The 23274-nt window shown below is 39.5% G+C and overlaps 1 protein-coding gene across 1 annotated transcript in view; it reads left to right on the forward strand.

Moving 5' to 3' along the window:
* LARS2 (leucyl-tRNA synthetase 2, mitochondrial) overlaps positions 1-23274 on the forward strand; it is a 60728-nt gene that overhangs the window by 32854 nt on the left and 4600 nt on the right. Inside the window, exons 14-20 of the mRNA XM_061464569.1 lie at positions 844-981; positions 7105-7208; positions 8365-8547; positions 10644-10813; positions 11892-11969; positions 14079-14190; positions 21868-21995. Coding sequence (XP_061320553.1) covers positions 844-981; positions 7105-7208; positions 8365-8547; positions 10644-10813; positions 11892-11969; positions 14079-14190; positions 21868-21995 — 913 coding nt within the window. The remainder of the gene's footprint in view (positions 1-843; positions 982-7104; positions 7209-8364; positions 8548-10643; positions 10814-11891; positions 11970-14078; positions 14191-21867; positions 21996-23274) is intronic.

A 23274-nucleotide genomic window follows, 5' to 3' on the forward strand; every position in this document is an offset into this window, starting at 1 on the left:
CAGGTGCACAGTTTTCTTCTGGGCTCACCTGTGAGGTAAAAAAGTGTTGCTCTTACAAAAGTTACAGGTGAAATAATCAAATAGACCAAAACACATACATTTGCTGGAACGGGTCCACAAAGTATACGTTAAAAACACATACATATGGTATTTTGCAGGCAGAAGTCCATTACAGAACCCATAACAATATTTAATGAAGCAGTAAGCAATGCTAGAAAACCATACAGGTGACCCCAGATGACGTAGTAAATACACTGTAAATGACAGATTCACTGTGCGTTCATTGGGCATCCTTCAGTTGGAGTGCAACGTGGCCCATCTGACTCTGGAGTTTTTTGTAGTCTTAAACTGCTTCATTACCCCCTAATGGCAACAGTGCAAACCTATGATTGAAAAAACCCAAACCAAAACCTCCCAAAATCTACAGAAAAAAACCCTAGTTTTGAATGTGCGTATGTTTTGTCTTTCCCTCTAATATGTTTGTATGTAGCACTTGATAAATACTAAGAAATTCAAAGGCTTGCCACAGGGTATTTATTAAAGAGAAAAGCAAATATTTTCATCACTTTCTCAGGTAATGTATGTGAGATCTTAGTTGCTTGTCTAAAATATAGGAACATAGTATTTGTGTGGCTCTGCATCTCAGTGGGAATTAAAGTTTTGCCTATCATTTCATAAGCATACCACTTAAAAATGTGAAAGATCCGAAAGCAAAATGAAAGTTTTATTGCACATGTATTGCTCTCAGTAGTGTGTAGTCAAGTATGATGAGCTACTTTGGTACAGCTGATCTTTCTTTTCCATGCTATATTTTTACTGTACCTGTGGTGGGGTTTTTTTTAGGCCCTTCAATAGTGACTTAGCAGACTACTGGATGCCTGTGGATTTGTACGTCGGAGGAAAGGAGCATGCAGTTATGCACTTATTCTATGCAAGGTTTTTAAGCCATTTTTGCCATGATCTAAAGATGACAAAACACAAGTAAGCCTTAATATATTTCTATAAAAACCTTTTCTATTTCATTTGACTAGCAGGAGTGTTAGTGGACTGTTACAACGGTAGAACATCACAGTGAATGAGCCTGAATATTCCTGCTTGTCAGTCTTGGCTAACTACTTGGTTTCTCACACTTAGTTGCATTTCTGTATGCATGCATAGATCCATAACATTTTTATTACGTGAGTATTAACAGGCTCAGAGCAAGTGATAAAATGTTGCTGTGGATTTTCAGCCTGCAAAGGCTTGCATAAACCGCTAACTTCAGACATTCTGTGTCGTGCTATTATTTCAAATTGGGTAACTCCCTGCCAGTAATACTGTTAATGTCAGTGAAACTATGCATATGTAGGAAAGCACTCCTATAGTTCACTGCAGTATTGGAGCTAAGCAGTGCAAAACACTTCACGATAAGTAAAAGCAGTACATGTATCTGCTGTCAATTTATTTGTTATTTATCAGACTGGAACAGTTTGACCAGAGAGGCTGTGGGATCTCCAGCACTGAGTATTGTCAAAACTCAGCTGGATGGGGCCCTGAGCAACCTGAAGTTAGGGCTGCTGTGAGAAAGGACTTGGACCAAATGACTTCCAAAGGTCCCTTCCAACCTATGTTATTTTTAAGTCTTTGTGATTCTGTGGCTATATTAATTTTGGATGTGTTTTGTTCACACTCCACTGTGACAGAGCAGTAGCACCAAAGTTGCGTAGTGTAGACTGGTATAAATATGGTGAATTGCAGAAGAAAACTCTTAACTTCAATGAAAAGAAAAGGCTTAAGAAGTACTGACTGTGTATGGTGACAATAGCAGAGGAAATCAAAATTGCTTTTGTAGAAGTTAGAGACTTCCTTTGACACAATGTACAATCTCAGGAGCTGTTGCACATACGAAGATAAGTTACAGCTTTGCCTTTAGGATCCGTTGTTTGTGCTACTACACGTGCTGAGATTGCGAGGTGATTATAACAAATTCATTATCTTGTACAAAACTGTTTACTTGCTTTAGCTCAATGCAAGTTAAAGCATTAGGTGCTTTAAAGACAGGAATTCAAATGAAGATTTTGTTTTGATTTGGAAATAGTACCATGTATTTTAAATGGTTTAGTATTGGTCAGAAGTTGCTTTTGTGCAGTCTTCTGTCAGGACTGCTCAAAGGCTGGTCTAACATCTGAAAAGGGTGATAAGAAGCAACAGGCTTACTGTTAGGAAGCTTAAAGTGATGGTGTTGAAGCCTACAGCTCTGAGGGAAAACACTCGGATGTTAAAAAGCACTGCCCCCTTGTGCTTTTTCAGCCTTCCTGTAGTAGCTCAGGTCTTGTTCACTGACTTAAATTCAAAAAATTCTGCTATACCTCAGGAGAACTGCCACCATTTAAAGTGTTATCTGGTATCCTGACAAATTCTTTATGAATACCCCTGTTAATCTTTAGTAATTTTTCATTTTTGGTAGGTTTTATTCATGGAAATTTTCATTGACTCCTATCCTCTGACTTTTGAATCCATTGAAATGTTTATGATAGTCCTTAATTCTGTATTGATGACTATTAATAAAATAATGAGATTGAAAACAAAAGTTAAAAATTCCATAGTTTATATTTTTAAAGCAAACTCTTCAAATCTGATGTTCATTATTGTAGAATCATAGAATAGTTAGGGTTGGAAAGGACCTTAAGAATAAACAGCACCCTCTGGGTATCGGTACATGTGATAACAGCTTATGTGCAAATTGATGTCATTGTGGCTTAGCAGTCTGGTCTGTAAGTGCATCTAGAATTAATTCACAAGCCAGTCAGCCTTTCCAGCTGTGACCACCACAGGCACAGAAGCCAGGTAAGCAGCTGGGACCAGATGATCTAACCCCTTCCAACCCTAACCAGTCTGTCTGTTCCAGCTTAATCCACCATGGCCGGTGTGTGCTGACACTGTTACACCTGCTCAACTGTATTATTGCAAGTACAGGTTCCACAGAATTTGACTCTTCCCTAGACTTTAGTAATTGGTTTTGTCTGATGAAGAATTGGAAATGGGATCTACCACATTTGCCTGACAGGTTATAAAGCAAAACCAAAGCCTATTGTTGACATTAAGTCAGCAGATTTGACTCTGATAGAGGGCAGGTCTCTTGAGTAAGAAGGCACTATCTTCACAGAGCTGCATTACAGAATAGAAGATGTGCGTGACAGAAATAGCTTCTTTTGTAAGGGAAAGGTGCTAGAGCTTCTCTTTGGTCATTAAAGACTTTATCCCTAGTGTTGATTTTGAGCAAAAGCACTCAGCTACTGACTCTGTAAAATCTTGAATGTTCAATATTGTTTAATCTTTCTGCCTAAAATGATCAGTTTCCACATCCTCCAGCTGCTTCTATTGCTCTGTCCCTGTTCAAGGCCAGGTTGGACACAGGGGCTTGGAGCAACCCGCTTTAGTGGAAGGTGTCCCTGCCTGTGGCCCGGGGTTGGAACTGGATGAGCTTTAAGGACCCTTCCAACCCAAACCAGTCTGGGATTCTATTCTATTCTGGCCTTCCACAGGGTTGCCAGGTTGTTATAGCTTGATCTGACATAAGGTTTCACAACCCCTGAACTCAGCTGGCAGTGACTCAGCTTGCCTTTGCTCTAGGGCACAGCATCAGCATCTTTCAACCTTTCTAAAGGTGCAGGATGCAAATACATGCAGTGAGTGCCATTGCTAGGGATATCCCTTCTTCTGAGTCTTTTTATCACTGTTGCAAGCTCCAGAGTCCTTCCATCCAGGTCAGTTGTAATTCAATTGAAACTCCTGCCACTCCCCTTACAGAGCACAGCAAGGAGCTTGAGGATGTGGCACTGAGCAGATCCATCCACTGCGTGCTCCTATATAGAGAGCTTGGTCTGCCATAGAGGTGAACCTAGATATGAACATTACTGAAATGAGGAAGGATGGATTACACATTTCATAGCTAGCACATCTGATCCTGCCCGGAGGTGTCAGGCAGGTGGGGTCCCAGCTGAGGTACAACATGAGCAAAAGCTGCACACAAACCTAAGGCCTCAGTGCCCATACTCCAGCATGGGCAGAGGCAAACTTCACAGGCAGGTAAAGGTGTATCCCATTCCAGCATCCTTACAATCTGAAATGTGATGGAGCATTCAAAGAAGCTCAAGCCATCTCTTTCATTTACTGTGCCAAAATGTCTGTCTGTGTGGACATGGCTTAATTTCAGTTGTTGGCAGAGATACAGCTTCAGAGGGGTTCATGACAGGAGAAGTTCAGGTTAGATATAAGGCAGAAGTTCTTCCCTGTGAGGGTGCTGAGGCACTGGCACAGGGTGCCCAGAGAAGCTGTGGCTGCCCCATCCCTGGCAGTGTTCAAGGCCAGGTTGGACAGGGCTTGGAGCAACCTGCTCTAGTGTGGGGTGTCCCTGCCTGTGACAGGAAGTTGGAACAGGATGATCTTAAGGTCTTTTCCAACCCAAACCGTACTGTGATTCTGTAACACCAGGCTATGACTGGATGCTGCAGTATTTAGATCAGAATTGCATCCAACCTTCTGTGCTTCAGTGTTTTGGCAACTCCATTCTGCAGCCAAGAAACACATCAGTCTTCAAAGGGAAAAGTTTTAGGTGTCTTTTATTAATCTAAATTAAAGTGTAACATCTGCATGTGACCATGAGATGGAGCCACCACAACACTGGCAAAATCACTGTGCGCTTCAGGAGAAATGCAGTACTCTTGTTTGTTTCTGAGCCCTGTGTTTATTAGATGTGCTCTGCCTTTCTCATTTTGGGCACATCTCCATTCTCCTGCGGTCTCCCGCTAGGAACACGTGGGGTGTTTTTTCCCCATACTTGGTAATGTATTTTATATTGCATTTTTGGAGCCTCTGTCAGCGTAAACAGAAATAGGAAATGCTCATTCCTGCCTTCAGCTTTTAATAACTTGGCGTAGGATCTGAACTAGCTGTTTGTCATTAAAAAGAAGTGTTCTTTGAAAAATCACTTCCAGGGGAGAGCCCTATTTGATGTGAAAGTTCTGGATACCCCATTAGCTTTATTTTAGATAGCAGGAAGTGTAGCTATTTCAATAACTGCTTGAGATCTCAAGCAGACCAAAGTACTGAATGAGAGGGGAGAAACTGGTTTTATTTTTCCTTGGTGTAATGTCTTTAGTTTGTAGAAGGAACTCTCCTGAACAGTTATCTCCTGAAGCACCTTTCCCACCATTTGCTGATAGGATTTCAAGGGTGTTGTTCCTGATTTTCATCTTCTAATTCACTTGGGTAATCTGTGATAATTCTTTGAGATTTTAGGTAATTACTGCCTCCTATTTTAAAATACTTTTTCTTGTTTGTGCTGTCTGAATTTGACTTCTCCTGCAGTTCCTTTAATTTATTTCTAAGGAGGATTTGCAGGCAACCTTTCGAATATTGTCTAGGAAATATTTCTAGAGGTGCCTGAATTGCTGCTCTTAACATTGTTGATGAAACTAGGTGGCACAGCAGAGACTTGTACAGCTTCATGACTGAATGATGCACCACTATGTGCCAGTACTTGCACAGTATACTTCTAAGTATAGAAAATATGCAAGGAAGGAAACTCATGTTCAAACATGTATATGTTGGAGATAAAGTATGAAGCCTGTCACGTTTTCCTCCTAGTTGAAGGCTTTTCAAATATGTCCTTACTTTAGAGTCATCAAAAGAGCTTGAAGGCTAGTACTTGGAAGGTATCAGCTTCAGTACAGTTAAAACATTCATAATTGGTATATTATTAAAGAATATGTTGTTAAATAAATTACTGTGGTTTAAATCACAAGATAAATTTTCATATAATTTCTGTTTCTTAATAATGTAAAATACTAAATTAACACCTTAGAGGTGAGTAGTATTTTGGATTATGGCTTTTTGTGCGTGTGAAGTAAAATGTAGAAGTCTGATTTTACTCTCTCTTCTTCAGATGGATTTATTTCTGCTTTTTAAGAAGTAAATAGGAGTCATGCATCCTCTTTACATGAGTTGTTTTGGGAGATAGGTGGGGCCTGGTTAGGGGAGGTGTGGAGAATTCAGCTTGCTTAATGTTGAGCCACAAACATGAGCATTAGAAGGCGTAATCAGGAGTAACCAGTGCTGATTAGTGTGGCCTCCAAAATGATGGTCAGCAGTACAGTTGTGCTGGAGGATCCCGTGAGAAGACTCCCAGACTCTGTATGCCTTCTGGGTCTGGCTCCACACCTCTTCCCTGGCCCCTGCTCTTCTTGCGATTGCTGTTGGGACTGCCTTGCTTTCCTGACCTGTTGGGTGGGGAGCAAAACCTCTACAGATGAATTTTGTTGCCCTTTTCAGTGAAAACATCAGCAGACATCTGACTCAATGAATTAGAAATGCAAGATCATTAAAGGAGGTGGCCACAGCAGTCAGATGGAGCAGTGTTTAGTGTGTAGTGCACTGCTGCCCTTAGCTTTGGTGCTTTTAAGGCTCTTTGTAGCTCTATGATACACACACTGCAGAAGAGTTTACTCTTCAGATGTAAATTTTGCTAGAAAAGGAAAGCTTTAATGTTAAAGATGCTAAAAAAAGTTGATCCACTGACGTATGAACCTTCCAACATTGCCATTTTTCTAGTGTACATTTTTCTTACAGCTAAGTCTTCATGGCTAGTCCTGCAAAGGGACAAGGCATGCAAGTGCTTGTGTTAGAGAAACTATCTTTTCTGTTTATAGAAGGAAATGTGCAGTGAGATAGAGCTAAATATTTGTAAGGCAGTGAGGCCAGGTGCTTCAGTGCTTTTAGACAGGGAGATTTAGCTTGAAGCTAGTGAAATTGCACTGTTGGCCAAGAGATGTTTGTGTATTATGCATATGCTAATTTGAAAGGTGACGTTAGATTAACTCAGTACTAAATCAGGATGCGAGAATGTGTGCAGAATAGAAATCAATACTTAACAGTTGCCAGCCAGCCACCATGAGTAAATGCACAAAGTCCCTTCTAAGGTGGCAAGCATTTATGTACAGTCAACTTGAAATTCTTGTTTCATTAAGTAATGGTGCCTGATTGGCTCAACACCTGAGGCTTAACAGAAAGTATGCTTTTGACAGTTCTTTTCAACAGACAAGTTTCTTTTCCTTCCATCCTTAGGGAGCCTTTCCATAAGCTCTTGGTTCAAGGTCTTATCAAGAATCAGACATTCAGACTAACAACAACAGGCCAGTGTCTGAAGAGAGAAGAGGTTGATCTCACTGGTAAGAGAGACTGCATGGGAAAATCAGCATAGGTACATCCAGAAAGTCTGGGACTCCTTCAGTGTGTAATTGTCAGCGCTGGGAAAATCTGGAAGAGAAAATTAATCCTTGTAATATTTAAACTGGAGAGTGATATCTATGAGTTTTGGATGCAGATGCACTGCTGAGTGCACACAGACCCTACTAATCCAGCAGCTTTGAATTGCAGCCACACAGAAACACTGCTATGGTATTATTTTAGCTCCAGTAGACTCCAAAAAAAACAGAAGGCAGTTTTGTTAAGACAGTGATCAGCTACTTGCTGAATGGAGCTGGTAGTCCTAGCAAACAGACTACCTATAAAAGCATCATGGCAAAGCTAGCACACGTTTGTGTATTCAGTAGCTATTAGGAATGTGAAGTACGTATAGGAAAGAGTGCTGTTTCTCATGTTCTTTCCAGTGCTTTCACTGTGTAAACTGGAGCAGCAAGTCCTGGCTTGGGGACCTGTAGCAACAGGAGTGGTTTGGTCGTATTTGCCTCCCTTAAGCACTCCTCTGTGCAGCCACATTTTTGCTGTTCTCCTGCGTACAACCCCCCTTATGCTTGTCACTGTTTGCTATCCTGTTTTCATCTAGAAAAGCTAAGGCTTTTCTGGAGCAGATGGTTTTGATGGTTGCACCTTTATTAGTGTAAATGCCCTTTTCCGTGTCTAAATTAATGACAGAAGGCATGTTTTTGCCAGGATAACTTACTGCAATTGAAAACAAGCACCTATAAATCTGGTGTTTGTAAAAGCTAAGTGCAGCTCAGAATTGTACCAGATCAGTACACCTATCTAGGAGGTTTTAAATGGCAGGGTTTTAACAATGCTTAAATCTCAGGGGCTGTCATGGTAGCACATGAGTGCCAGATACAGCTTCCAAATGGTAGAAGGATGCTTTCTGTCATGATGTAATGGAAGAATTGGCATGTTAGTGGTGTTAAAACATTAAAGGGGGAAACCTTACGAGGGAAGAGGGTGTTTACAGTGGGTGGTTTTCCTCTTTAAGCTGGTTGGAAATGAATAAACCCCACTAGAAATAGTTGTTTCTTCTTATGGTTAGGGAACAAAACTTATTGCTGTTACAAGTGAGCCAAATTTGTTCTAATATTTTGCATATGAATTAATATTTAGGAACTGAACCAGTTCACCTAAAAACTGGTGAGAAGCTTCAAGTTGCTTGGGAAAAAATGAGCAAATCTAAGCATAATGGAATAGACCCTGAAGAGTTAGTGAAAGAGTATGGCATTGACACCCTGCGTCTGTACATCCTGTTTGCTGCTCCTCCAGAGCAAGATATTTTGTGGGATGCTAAAAGTAAGTTGGATTGTTTCTGTTGCTTTGTTGGTTTGTGTTTGGTTTCTTGGGGGGTTTTAGTTGGTTGGTTTTTTCCTAGTGTGTTATATTTTAAGCACAAAATTAATGTGGTTCTTGATGCCCAAGTTTTGGAACAATTGAATCCAAAAAAGTATAATGAGCAGGATTTATTGTTTGTTTCTTTCAAAAGAGAAGGAGTCATAAAGCTGATACTGAGAGGCAGGCTTCAAAGGTTAATGCAAGCAACTTACCTTTTAGGAGCTAAAAGCATGTATGAAAAGTGGTATTTTCTTCTGCAAACTTGGATTTCATTCTCTTATCTTTTTATTAGTTCTGATTGATTGACTGAAAATTATTATTTTAATATTTTCTTCATTATAAGCTGCTTTTTTAATCATATCAGATCGCAGGTAACACTTTGCAATATTTTATTATTTCTATTTATTTACCTATGCAGTGATTTTTGTAACCTGGACTATGAAATACTTCTTGAATCTCATTAGAAGGTAATCAGGGTTGCTAGTGACTAATATTTGCACACACATGACAGTTTTTATGAGCTTATTTCTTGAGGAAGTTAGGATTTACCCTCCTACACATTTATTTACTGCCATCATGCAAGTTGTCACACAGACAAATCTTAATTTCTTTTACTATTGTGGTTCATACATTTTAGTGTAGTCTTATGCATACCTTTAAATCTAGCCCTGTTGTTGCATAAGGCATTTAATCAAATGCTCCATGCCTCATTTAAAGAGGTGTGCTGCTGCTTGTGTTAGTTTCTTGCTAGTTAGTTCAGTCTGCAGTAAGTGTTATTTCAGTTGGTGTCTGTCACCTTTTACATTCGTATGTGTTCATTTATATGCTACTGCACTACTGTATGTACTGGAAGCTTTGTGAGCTTTCTCATTTGGCTTGCTATCACAGTCTAATCACAACAGTACAAAGCTAGGTATGTGAAAAGGTCTCTTAAAAATACCACTTGCTTGCAATCAGGCTTTAACTCATGCATCCCTAACAGTACACGGGTACATAATTCACTCTGAAGCAGTATATTCAGTGATGCACGGTCTCTTTGCTGTATTTTTCCACCTTGAAACTGGAATAGTTAAATGTGAGAATCGTGGGTACAAAATCTTAGCTGTAAAGTGTACTAGAGCTTGGTGATTAGACTTTATTAAAGAAAGCTAAGCGCAGGTATAATGCTAGCAAAAATGCATTTAGTCATTCAAACCAACCTGTTTCCACTTGAGAATTACAAAGAAAGATTTTGGAGTCATGTTCTGTTAAAAGAGTGTTGGAAAATGTGAGCAAAAGATGTTAGCAGCCTTAAGTTACTTTGGGGGGGGGGAGGGGAAATGGTAAGTAGGTAAAAAGGATCTCTTAAATCTTCAAACTTGGGTTTGAATTTCTTAATGATGACAGAATAGTGAATGTTTAAATTGAAGAAATCCAGCAAGCTTGATTTGTTGGTGATGGGTTTGACCTTGGCTGGATGTCCACCCAGAGCTGCTCTATCACTCCCTGTCTTGAACTGAGCAGGGGGACTAAAATGCGATGAAAAGCTCATGGGTTGAGATGAGGACGGGGAGAGGACATTCACCAATTACCATCATGGGCAAAGCAAACTCCGCTTTGGGATATTAGTTCAGTTTGTTACTACTGAAAATCAGAATAGGATAATGAGAAATAAAACCAAATCTTAACAACACCTTCCCCGTACCCCTCTGTTCTTCCTGGGCTCAACTTCACTCCTGATTTTCTCTGCCTCCTCTCCCTGAGCAGTGCGGGGAGACAGAGAATGGAGGTTGTGGTTGGTTCATCACACATTGTCTCTTCTGCTTCTTCCTCCCCAGGGAGGACTCCTTACACTCTTTCCTTGCTCCAGTGTGAGGTTCTCTGTGAACTTGTTCAGCATAGGTCCATTCCATTTGCTATATAGAGCAGCTCTATATGAGCTGCTCCAGCGTAGGTTCTTTAAAATTGAATAAATGAAGTTTAATTCTAGCATTCTGTTCCCTTTCCACTTTTCTGTATAGTTCTGTGTTCATTCATTGTGACTGAAATTCGTTTCTGCCATCTTTCATTAATCTCAGCTGATGCTATGCCAGGCGTTCAGAGATGGCAAACGCGCCTCTGGACACTTGTAACCAAACTTATTGAAGCAAGGACATCAGGAGCCATGCCAAATCCTGAGCTTCTGAAAAAGAAAGAGAAGGCTGAAGCCAGAAAGATCTGGGAGCTGAAGAACCTGGTGATTTCTGAGGTTAGAAGAAACACTGACATAGTTTGTAAATGACTGAATATGTTGCTGCTTATGCTAAAACCTCATGCTTGACTTACAGAGCCAAAAGTTTTGCCCCCACATAAGTAACTAATAATTATTAAGTGAATTATTCTCTGTACAATTAATTCTATTTACCTAAACAAAAAATTACTGAAATGTGTGTTCATCTCTTATGTGTTGGCTCATGCTGTGATTAGTGTCAGTTCCATTATCCGAGACTCAAAAGGAACCATAAATCTATGCAAAATTAACTTAAAGCTTTTATCCATAGAAAAGTATTTTAAACCCTGTGGTGAGAGAACTTCCAGGTTCTTTAACAGACTTTATAATTATGATCTTGCAATCTATGGACAAGCTTTTACAAGGATAACTGGACTTACAAGTATGAAGGCCTCTTGTCGAAGCAAAGGGAAGGTAACATAATGTTCCTCAGGGATTATAACATTATGTCCTCAACATGAGAAGGACATGGCACTGTTGGAGCAATTCCAGAGGAGGCCATGAGGATGATCAGGGGCTGGAGCACCTCCTGTATGCAGACAGGCTGAGAACATTGGGGCTGTTCAGCCTGGAGAAGAGAAGCTCGTGGAGACCTCAGAGCAGCTTCCAGTGTCTGAAGGGGGCTACAAGGATGCTGGAGAGGGACCCTTCATCAGGAACTGTAGTGGTAGGACAAGGGGTGATGAGTTCAAGCAGAAACAGGAGAGATTTAGGCTAGATATTAGAACAAATTCTTCCCTGTGAGAGTGCTGAGGTGCTGGCACAGGTTGCCCAGAGAAGCTGTGGCTGCCCCATCCCTGGCAGTGTTCAAGGCCAGGTTGGATGGGGCTTGGAGCAACCTGGTCTAGTGGCATTCTTGGATGATGATGATTATTTTCCCATACACACATATGACTGCATAAGTGATATGATTGCATCTCATATGATTCTCATGTAAGAGGTAAGATGGGCATATTTCACAAATTGATTATCAATGATTCTTTTTCATTTAAAACCCCAATATGCCATGTTTGAGAATTTCATGTAATTAATGATAGACCTTTTCTTCTAATACAAGGTGACAGAATACTTCACAAAGGATCATTTGTTCAATGCAGCTATTTCCCGATTGATGAGCCTCACCAACCTACTCCAGGTAAGTACATGACATTAATGAAAGTATTTTTCTCTCAAACCCTGTTCCTTTAAGTCTTAATACAAAGCAGGAGCTGCCTGAACTAGTAGTCCAGCTTTCTGTAAACCATTTACTGTCATAAACATTGCTACTAAGTCAAGGGCCTCTTTGAGTTCAAAAGCAGCATGTTCTGGTGTCCATGTAACTCTGAAATACACAGGTTTGCAGGAAGAGCTTGATGGTATTAGAGCCTCTAGGTTCTGATGTTCACATCTGCATCCTGTAATTTCAAAAGGATACTTTTTTTTTAGCTCTGTTCTTTGTTCTCTGTGGGTTTTGTTGCATATGTAGCTACATATAGTAGTGCATTATAGAACTACCAGACTTTCTGATTTAAGGGTTATTCTTTGCAAGGAAGATCCCACATAATCTTGCCTTCTTCAGAGCCAGCCTTCACCACTAGAACTTCCTGCTAGTAATAGAGTTTGCAGAGTCCCCTTTTTTAAAACAAATGTCAAAATAACTTAAGTCTTCAGCATTTTTTTTGTTTAGATTATGTTGTTTATCAGCCATTGGCAACAGATCAAATATAATCATAGACTCATAGAATGGCTAGGCTTGGTATAAACTACAACTGTGATTTTTTTGTTACTGTTAAATCTGGTTGGGCAATCCTTCAGGTATATAACAGTAACCAGAAATCAAATAAAAATCAGGATGTTTTCACCTTCTTTATTGAAATACCTTTTTATACTTTATGGGTTCCAAGGCAATTATTAGCAAAGTCAAAGAATTTGAGGGTGTGCACAAGGGCTGTACTGACTAACTTAACTCTGAGATACTGCATAGTGCTGGGAAGATGACACACGTTTCTTTATCTCCCAGCTCAGAGATTCAAATGCATTGTGGCTGGCAGACACAAACAGCATCCTGCAGACAGCCAGGTGTTTGAACACTGACATAGTTCTTAACCGAAGAAGTCAGTGCAGTATCTTTCAAGAACAAGTTTCCCTATAGCACGCGGACACTTCCTCTTCTACTCCCATTTGTAAGGAGGAAGTGAGGAGGTGGGTGAGGATTAAATATAGTTACTAAAACTAGTCGCAGTGATAAGAAGATGCCATCTAATAATGTTTGTGGTTTGCATCAAACAAATGACTGGGTTTGGACAGTTTTATAGTAGATGACAATGGGTGATCATCACACCCCCAAAATAATTCTCATGAGTTGACATGGTTTGCTGTGTCATTAGAGGGGCAAATTACAAAATAAATGCAGAATCTGAATTTACCATGAAATGTGACCTCCGTCCCTGGCAGTGTTCAAGGCCAGGTTGGACCGTGTCTTGGGTGCCATGGTTTAGTGTGTGTATCCCTGCCCATGGCAGGGGGTTGGAACGGGATGATCTTAAGGTCCTTTCCAACCCTAACTATTCTATGATTCTATGAAACAGGCAAAGAAAAAAGAAGCTTATCTGGCTTCATAGGAGAATGAAAGTTCAGATTTTGCCTATATAGAACCATTTGTAAGAAATTGAAAATGTTCTGTACTAAAGAAGGTGAACACTTTACCAAAGCAATCTGAACATCAAATTGTAAAAAGCTGTGCTGCACTTTTCATTCCCAAAGCTTCCTTCAGCTCTAAAACCTCAGTTTGTCACTAAATTCAGCCTTACCTAAGCTACTCAAGGACCCTGTACAACTGAACCTTATCCCAACAAACCCCATGCTGCATTCTGCACATTTTGACTCTCTTATACAAGTACTTCACCTCTTCTCAGATAGCTCTGGTCTTATCTAAGATTGCACTTCTAGAAGTGGCAGCACTCAGGATGTTTTTCAGTGCCACATGGGTCTGTGTTCAGATTCCAGTACTAGAGCAGATCCCTAAGGAACTGCATCGGCCTCTTCAGGATTAGCTTCCGAGTGTTAGAGAACACTCAGTGACCAAGAATTGTGACTTTAGTGCTCCAGAACTTTTCCTAAGTTTCCAATTTATTGTGAAATTACATTGTCCTAAGCATAGATACTGATTTTAGGTTTTACTACTGTATTTTCTTCTTAGTTAAATTATATTACCCCCACCTCAGAATATTAACTGTTCATTTTCTTTTCCTTATCTTTTGCTTAGCAAGCTTCCCGGCCTCTTCTTCTCCACAGCACAGAATTTGAAGATGCTTTGGCTTCACTCTGTATTATGGTTGCACCTATGGCTCCACACATTGCATCAGAGATGTGGAAAGGTAGTTATAAAAATAAACTTTATATTGGTGTTCCAGGCAAAAGGTTTGCAAAAAAATGCCTGTAACATAGTACATGTGTCAACTTATCCCTGAATTCTGCATCTGTCTTGTCACCTGCTCTCATAATTCCTAAACAAACTTGAAGCTTGTGGTGTTCAGATCTCTCTTTCTGCTTTTAGTTTCTTTTTTGTTGCATACAAAGGTGGATTTCTTCAGGCTAGGCAGAGAAAGGGAGAAGGAAGAAAATTTCAAGACAGGGCTTGCATAAGGAATTCCTGTGTCAGCTGCCAGCTGCTCCTGAGTGTGGATGGCAGTGTGAAGAGCTAAACGTGAGGATAGAAACAGCACTTTTCCAAACAATTGTTTCAGAGTCTTTGGACTACAAGTATTTCTTTTAGGAATTCAGGTAAAGAGAACCATGGCAGAGGGCTGTAAACTAAGAAGTCCAATCAATATCCAACTCTTGTAGGGTTCTCTGGAGGCTGAGGGATGTCATGCTGCACATCTGTTTCGTGGAGAGTGGGAATGGCAGGCAGGGAATCTTTTTTAAGGTCTGTCACAGTAGTAAACCTTGAGGTCTGAAGCCCAAGTGGGCCGAGTTGCTTGGTGCAGTTAAAGCAAGTGAAATAAGATACTTGCATGCTAGAGTTCAGCAATTGCTTTTCAGGTTTGCTGGGAGAAGTCCCAAGATGTATGGGGGAAGGTAGGAATATATTCTACATTAAGACTAGCTACAAATTGCTATGTGGTTTTGGACCTAATGTTAGCTCTTGGATGGAGTTTTAACAGTTTTATTTTCAACTGTCATCCTAAGACGTTGTGTATTCAAGTGTTTACAGAGCAGAGCTAGTAAATTGCTTCTGTTTGAGAGTTGTGCATGGCCCTGGAACAATGTTCACTGCCAAAGAAAGGCTGTTCTTGTTCGCAGCAGTAACATGGGGCAGAGCTCAGGGAATAGCAAGATGTGTTAGGAAGAGTGGGGTTTTTTTCTGTGTTTTTATTTCCAGTGTTCTTAAGGTGTCTTAATGCAAGCTTAAGTGTTTAGAATAAAGAGTGGCATCAGACTTGATCTACCTGGAAAAAAGCTATTTCTGGTTGATATTCTCTTAAGTTATGAAGTACTGCCTACTACAATTAGAATTATACTTGAATGGAAGTGATTGCCATGACTTTATTTTCCACACTGCTTGGAATGGAGGCAGAAGAGGTTCTAGGTAATTACTTAAACATAAAGTGCCTTGTGAAATTGGAATTCAAATATATGTTAGGGAATACAGAATTATCAAATACATCTGATACAATGACAAAGAAGACAAGGATGTCTTAATGTAACTTGTCAAATGTAAAGCTTAACCCTGTAACATTTTAACAGTAGAGGAGCAAGTCTTTTCTAAGTACTAAAATCACTGGAGAATGAGAATGATAAACATTTGGTGGATCTCTCCCTGATGCAAGACTGAAAAGGAAGCATATAAGAACTGGGAGTGCATTGTCCTCGGCTTCTGTCTGCATTTAAAGATAACAGTTTGCTTGTGTGGTCCAGAGACTAAGCATTATAATTCAGTGCAACTAGCATAAAAAACTCGACTGTGTGGTGATTATTGTCTGAAGAATTTTAGGACTGAACAAGAAAATCACAATCTCTTTGAGCACAGTCAAAATTATTAAGCAATCGTATCAGGAGAACATATGTACGTTTAACTGCTATGGTAAGGAGACTATGTTGCTTTGAAATAGCCAACAATTCTGTCCTGGGATTCAGATTTCTGGTGAAAAACACTCACCTGTAGTCTAAAGAAAGATTTTCCACATTCATATTCCAAATTGCACTCTGGTTCCACCAAGTCTTGTTTCTCTTGTGATGGAACCAATTTCTTAAACTTTATTATGTATAGGTAATGATGCTTTCTTATTTTAAATACCTTCAATATAAAAAGTAAGCTTTCTAAATACTCTCTTTGGTTTTCTTTGTGCTTTAGTTCTCCATACACACTCAGAGTAAGTCTCTCTTTTTGTACCTTGACTTTGCATCTAAAAGTAGGGATAGTGCTGCTTCCTCTCTCATAAAGTAGTCCGGAAAAGCTGACTAAGTAATTAGCTCTATAAATAGCACATATAGCAGTGGACCCCCACACTTGGTGGAAGCCTCTGCTGCTATTGTAACACCGGTAATAAGCAACACATAAGCAGTGCATTTCTAATTAAATACTGGTATTTCATTCTAAAGTAACTTGTGCGCAGCATTTACATGTTGCTTGGTTTAGTGATTAAAATAAGGAGCATTTTTCCTTCTACAGGGATAAATGAAACAGGGAAATTTGGAAGCCCTGCAGTTAACATAGTTAACATATCATAGTTTTGCATTTGAGTAGGAATAGCGGTAGGAGCAGTGACTTGTGTTAACTCTGAACCACGTTACACTTCCTTCTGTATTTAAGCATTTTTGAAGAAAAAGAGCATTCTTACTAATTTTGACTGTTTGCATTGTTCACAGAATGAATAATACTGTTATGCTGTAACCTCTCCTTTTATGCTTTTCTGATCACTGGTTATGGTCAAGAAACACTGAAGTAGAAAGTACAATAGAATTTAAAATCAATGTGAAATAATAACCTACAATAAGACCCTCACTTCATGTATTGGATTACTTAATTCAGCCAAAGATTTGAAAAGACGGAACTATAGAATTTTCTGGCTGAGCACCTGGAATGAGGCTTTGTAGTGGTAATAACATTAACTTTTGATAAGTGGAAGTTCTTCTGCTAGTGTAAGTAGTATTTTTTTGCAGTTTAAATGACAGTTCTTATGGAAATTGGGGGAAAAAAAAAAAGATCAACCAACCTTCCTTTCTTTTCTAGCATTGGAATAAAAAGCTGGGCAAAGAGATTAGCATCTATAAATATTAAAAACTCGAAGACTCTCATGTCCAAAAATATCTGATACTGATGGTTTTATTTGGTACTTACATAAAATATTTTCCTTTGCTCAAAAAAAATAACATTTTGCTGCAAATGGGATATGATAAATTTTAAGTATCTAACAGATTTTCTTAAGTATTTGCATTCTGAATGCATTTATATTTAAATATATTGTATTTACATGATTTCCGTTTCAACCTTAAAGTTATTTGACACAGATCACAACAAAATGTAAAAAGAAAAGAAGCAAATCTGTGTTTTCTAATATAGTAGCTTGTACGAATTAAAACCTGTCCAAGTGTATAAATGTGTATGTAGGTATCATCTTGGTTAGCAAAAAAAGTTCCTTAAAGCTGGGTTTAACTGCAAATCAGTCTGAATGATAACCAGCTAACGAAAGTATTGGGCAGATTACAAAGGATATGTTGGAGTGTTAAAGATGCTTTGCTTGACATTTAAAGTAATGACTAGCATCAGCGCTATAAGTAATTTTGATAGTAATACCGCTATTCTGCTTTGTAAGAGTTGCATCAGGGTTCATTTGAAATCGTAGCTTTCCAGTCCACTGTGTTTTCTTTGTTAGTATGTCAATAAACTGCAAAGTCAGAACTACCGTTTGACATGCCAAGGATGCTTCTGATGTAGCATGCAACTTTTAAGTATAATTGAGGTAAAATTAGATAGAGTCAAGGGACAGCAATTGTTGTTCTTCTGCAGATAAAGAATTACTCTCCCATGGGGTTTAGTTTATATATGACCATCCTGTTTTCATGCATCAGGTAGAAACGAAGAGTTTGGTCTCTTTGTGAGCGGGTTAAAGAGCATACTTCAGTATTGGTAGTGAATACTTCTAGTTCGAGTGAAGGACAAGCTGCTTGAGTGCTGTTTGATAAGTGCTTCACCTTTCAGCAGCTGAATAATCGTAACCCAATGCTTTCATATTTTGTGTGTGAAGGAGTTCTTTTCCTGATTAGAGGAGGAACAGTGTTTTGGTGATTCAACCTAATGGTCTTTAACTGTGCAGTGAATACACTGGTTTATCGCTTAATAACATACAAAGCGACTGTAGCCCCTCAGTGTGGGAAGAGTTCATCCGGCTGATATCTTGGCAGTTTATGAACACTAACAGGATGAGGAAATCTGTTTCCTTCCTGAAACCTTGTATCTGAGGAATATACAGACACCATTTGAGAGGTTTTTTTGTTTTTAGGTTGTACTAGTACAGGATTTTGCTGTCCAGACAAGGATATGAAACTGCTTATTGTGAGTTGTTAAATTTTTATTAGAGATAGCACATGAAAGATACACCCTGATGATAAGCACAGCTTAATATATGTTGAAATGAAACATAATTATTGGAATTTGTAATGGTATAGTTCTCTTAGCAACATTTTAACTCGCGCTACAACAGCTCTTTTGCAAGGATGTCTTTGTCTGAATTCAGTCCTTGCTTAAGAAGGCATCTGTAAAGAGCAGAGCTAAGTGTAGGAGCTAATTAATTTTGAAGGTTTTAATTGAAAAGCTGAATGCAGAAATCCCCTTTCACAAACCCAAGAAAAAACACAATTTGGAACTAATGAAAAATGCTTTATTTCCTCCAAGAGTAATAACCCACAATGGAGGACAGTAAGTTTGTGCAAATAGAGGAAGACAGATCATCTTCCAGAGGTTAAAAGAATTCGCATGAAGTTTGCTGAATTGGAAACACATTTTAGAGTTAGAATGGTTAGGCTTTTCTCAACCCGGTTCTGCAGTACTGTACTAGTAGTATGATAAGAGTTTTTCTCAGAGCTGTCTGGAAACAGTTGTTACTGTTCTTTAAGCCTGCAGACCATTTCACATATGACTGACAGACTTATTCCTCCTGGGCTGCAAAAAGGCGTTTTGGATATGCTACTGTCAAATAGGAAGATACATTAAATAGTAAGAAAGAATATCAAGAACAAATAACACAGTAACAGAGACTGCAAAGGCAAGTAAGATACTGACCCAGATGCATCTGCACTTACCCTTACATTCTCCTGCTCTGTGCTTTATAAAGACTTTACTGCTTGTCTGCTGGCATGGTGGATTTTTACTTTAGCTAAATCCGAAAGTTACCATCAGCATTTGGATAATGCACCCTCATACTCATTTTATGCTGCTCCCTCTGATCTGTTAGAAAATCCCTGGTCCTAAACTCTTGACACTGCATTGATTCAGATGCCTTCATTAACTTCCTTGCCTCTTCTGCTGTGTTAACATCTCTGTGCTGGCGCTTACTCCATAATCACATCAGAGCTTGCTAGTCAGTAAAAGTGCATTGAAGCAGATCCAATAGCAGGATCAGGGCTTCAGATTGAGCACAACTGTTGCCTTTGATCTGTCCTGTGTGGCTGTACAGATATGTATATGTAAGTAAATGGGTTACAGTAAGTAAAAATGTACTCAGTTGGCTTTCTGTCCTGTATCTGCAAGAGAATTTATAGCCATAAAAGCAAAACACATCAAAAACAGACAAAGCAAGTTGCACACTGCTTCATAATGTGCACTTCACTAGGCACTTTTCCAGTACAATGAGACAGTAAACTAAGGTTTTAATGTTTTCACAATAAAAGTCTGTGAAATGGTCAGTTTTTAACTTCTCGAACAGTGCTTTGGTGTAGTGTCTCAGAATCAAGTGGGAAGGCTGGAGGAGGGTTCTGCCTGGATCCTAACAAGTGGACCATCACCATTCTGAATCATGGCAGTGAAGTTTTGTGTGTGTGTTCGTTTTGAAAATACAACCCAAATTGTTACATTTTCTGTGGTTTACAGCTCACAAAATGTGAATTAAGGCAGGAAGCCAAGGAGGCAGCATAACCAACACCTTCATTTTGGTTTCCTGTCAAACTCTGTTTTCTGAAACTAATTCTGTTGACTTTTGCACTTTCTTTTTTAAAATGGATGAGCTCACTTTGTAGCAAGAAAATGAACCAAAAGATCAACACTGTGCTTAGTCACACTTTATCTTCTTCAGAATACATTGGAATTTTTTCTAGTAGTAGGTTTATTAGGACTAACGGCCTCCACAAAGATTAAAGTGACCTTGGTTTTTTGCTTTCGTGGCTCGAAGCTCTTGACTTATATCAGAACGTGGGGTTTGAAGAGTTAGAAGAATCCACTTCAACAGGAAAGTAGGGAGTGGCCAGTATGTATACTTCTGCCACAAGGCATGTGATCAGTTGGAAAGAAATGAGCTCATCTGGTTGTTCAAAGCCAAAAAGGGAAGAAGCTAGCAGCTGTTGTCTTTAAAGTCAATGTGATAATGAATCACTCATGCTTGGGTTCCTATCTTTTTGCTCTTTGAGTTCCTGAGCTACTGCTGCAGGAGGAAAACAAAATACACAAAACCAGATCCATTGAAGTGTTCCACTCAGTTATTTACCTAATAAGATTGTGGCTTAGCTGTTATTCTCATGAAATGTGCACGTTCTTGCTTGCCATTGGAAGCAGGTCCCATCGGTGCATCCCACTGCCCCTTTCTGAATCAGTCAGCAAATAGCAAGGTTGTGCGTCATCTCAACAAAGTGCTTTGTCTGAAAGAGTGCTGACAAAGCTCTGGCAGGTTTTTCTGGAGAAAATGGCTTGTCTCCTTATGTCCCTGATTGCTGTTACTCACTGTATGAGTCTAAACAATCCAGCTGCATTTGCGTATGCATTGTGCACGGGTTGGTTTTGCTCCTCTGTCTGCTGTTGTACTGTGTTTTCAACAGTTTCAGGTGCCTTGGTCTCAACAGTGAATCTTCTCTTGATGGGTTTTCTTTACACTCTTGCTGGAGTTTCCCTAAACCAGATGAGACTTCACATGCATTTTGCAGTTCTGAGTGAAGCATGTGCTTATGGAAGTTTTAGTTGTGTTCTTATTTATACACAGGGAATGGCTTTCATTTTAAAATCCTCTGCCTCTGTGAGATTCACAAGGGCAATCTTCATCAGTATTGATCATATTTGATAGCCTGTTGTCAAGTGGAATCTTTTGTCCTACAGATGGAGTAAACAGCAACATAAACCCCACTTAGAAGCTTTTATTCAGTCAAAGAATGCAGCTTCAGAATTAATTGTATCCTATTCTATTACTTAGACAAATCAGCAGTGAATTGGGGAGAGCAAAACCTCTTTAATACAAGATCACTTACAGCTAATGAGCAGCTTTATATAAAATCAAAGGATGAAGTGTTTCAGAATGCACATATAAGAAAGGAAAGCAAGCTGTGCAAGGTATTGTTATGTGGCACGTTCAGTTTATGAGAAAAGATACTTCACTTGACATACAAATTTAGAAGCTACGCAGCATATTACAGATGGGGAAATAATAAGCCATTATGGTTTAGCATTTTGATTGAGCTGTTAGTAAAATTCTAAACTGGTGGTGTTATTGGGGAAAAAACCCTCAGTATTATGATTGACTTCTGGAAGGAGAGGTCAGCTCTGTTGCAGTGTTACAACTTCAAATCACCAACAGTGGTCTTCTGAGCTTTTGGCAAAGTTATGGAGCGCTAGTCCACACCTAAAATGTGCCCACAGCGTTCAATGTTAGCATCCCTATGCATGGTATGAAACAAGCACTTCCAAAGTAGCTATCTCTCTGTTTACAGCGTGCTGTATGCCGATCTAAACAGTGTTATTTCTTCCTTGGGGACTTGCTTTTAAAGTCAACTTTATTCTGATGTTATTTGTTAAACAGATTGAATGTTCTGATTACAGTACAGCTGAATATTTGGCTGGTTTCATTCTCCAGGTTTGGCACACCTGCAGAATAAACTTTGTACTCATCACCGCTGGGATGCTGATGTGCTGCATCAGTCTTGGCCCAAAGTAGACCCAGAGTACCTTCAGCCATCAGATGTTGTGGAGATGTCTGTTCTGGTAAGAGCATTTTCATCTGCTTAAGTCGTGGCCAACTAATGCTTTACAAGCTCTTGTGGAAGTCACTTCCCTTCTTAGGTGGCTCCAGAGGGACTAGAAGCTGCAATTACCATTATGCTGAGTAATTAAAATGGTTTCCTAAATGAAATGAATGTAGTAAATCTGGAAGGGAGATGATCTAAATCTAAATCTTTTTGAGTGAATGCATATTGGTACCTGTGGAGATCTGACTAATGAACAACTGTGTGCAAGGGCGGTACAGTCAAAAGTATGCTCAAAATACAAGTCCCTCCAGATTTTTTGCCTGACAGAGAAAAAATGGCCCTGTACAAAAATGTATACTTAGTGGTACCTATAGTGCTATGGTTGCCTAATACAACCCCTCACAAGCTGGGTTAAGTTGCTGTCATTTTTGCCAAAAGATGCTTCCTGTCTGCCTTGGGATGAATTTCTGGCACGTTGCAGGAATGAGGTTGAGGAAAACCCTGTATCTTTGGTAACATTATAACTGCATTCCACTTTCTCTTCAAGCTCTAAGACTGTTGTGGTCTAGGGAAAAAGCCAGCAGTTCAGTAGAAGAGTAGACATGTAACGACCTTTAGTTAACCTGTAATTTTCCAACGTATGTGTACATGCACAGTGTAGTTTACTGTCATTTCCCTATGTCTTTGGTTAACTAGTCTGTATTCAGCAAGCTCCCAAGCATCATAAAGCTTTAGCATTAGATTGTACACAGTAGCAGCAAGTGCCACTGCAACTGTAAGAGAGGCTGCCTCCAGCTAAACACGTGGGGATCCATGTGTAGTGTCAGCCCCTCCATCAACTGACTCCTGGTCAACTTGCCTTCAGGTTTAGTGATATGGTTTAATGGTGGCCTTGGCAGTCCTGAGGTAAAGGTTGGACTTGAAGATCTTAAAGGTCTTTTCCAACATAGTTAATTCTCTAATTCTGTTCTGTAAATTCTTCATGCTCAGGCATGTTATGGAAGTCTGTAAATACGTAGTTACGTGCTATTAGAACTGCAGGACTCCTGCCTTTTTCACTGTTCACCAAAGAATAACCTTTAATACAGCGTGCAGACATTGAATGAAATGGAGCCTTTACAAGAAATGTAATTTGGTCCTGTAAAACTGCATGTGCTGTGTGTGTAAGAGGAACAGAAATAATGCATTTATTCTGTTAGCTTCCTCGAGTAGGAGTAAGGCCGTTAAGTTATTGCTGTTCAGCTTGGGTTTTTTTTGAGGAGGAAAGAGGCTGGTTGGATTTAGGGGAAGTCATG

The sequence above is a fragment of the Pezoporus flaviventris genome, unplaced genomic scaffold, assembly GCF_033815535.1.
Source record: "Pezoporus flaviventris isolate CSIRO_AGI_PZ_B2104156 unplaced genomic scaffold, CSIRO_AGI_Pfla_v1 ptg000037l, whole genome shotgun sequence".
In the NCBI taxonomy this organism is placed as follows: Eukaryota; Metazoa; Chordata; class Aves; order Psittaciformes; family Psittacidae; genus Pezoporus; species Pezoporus flaviventris.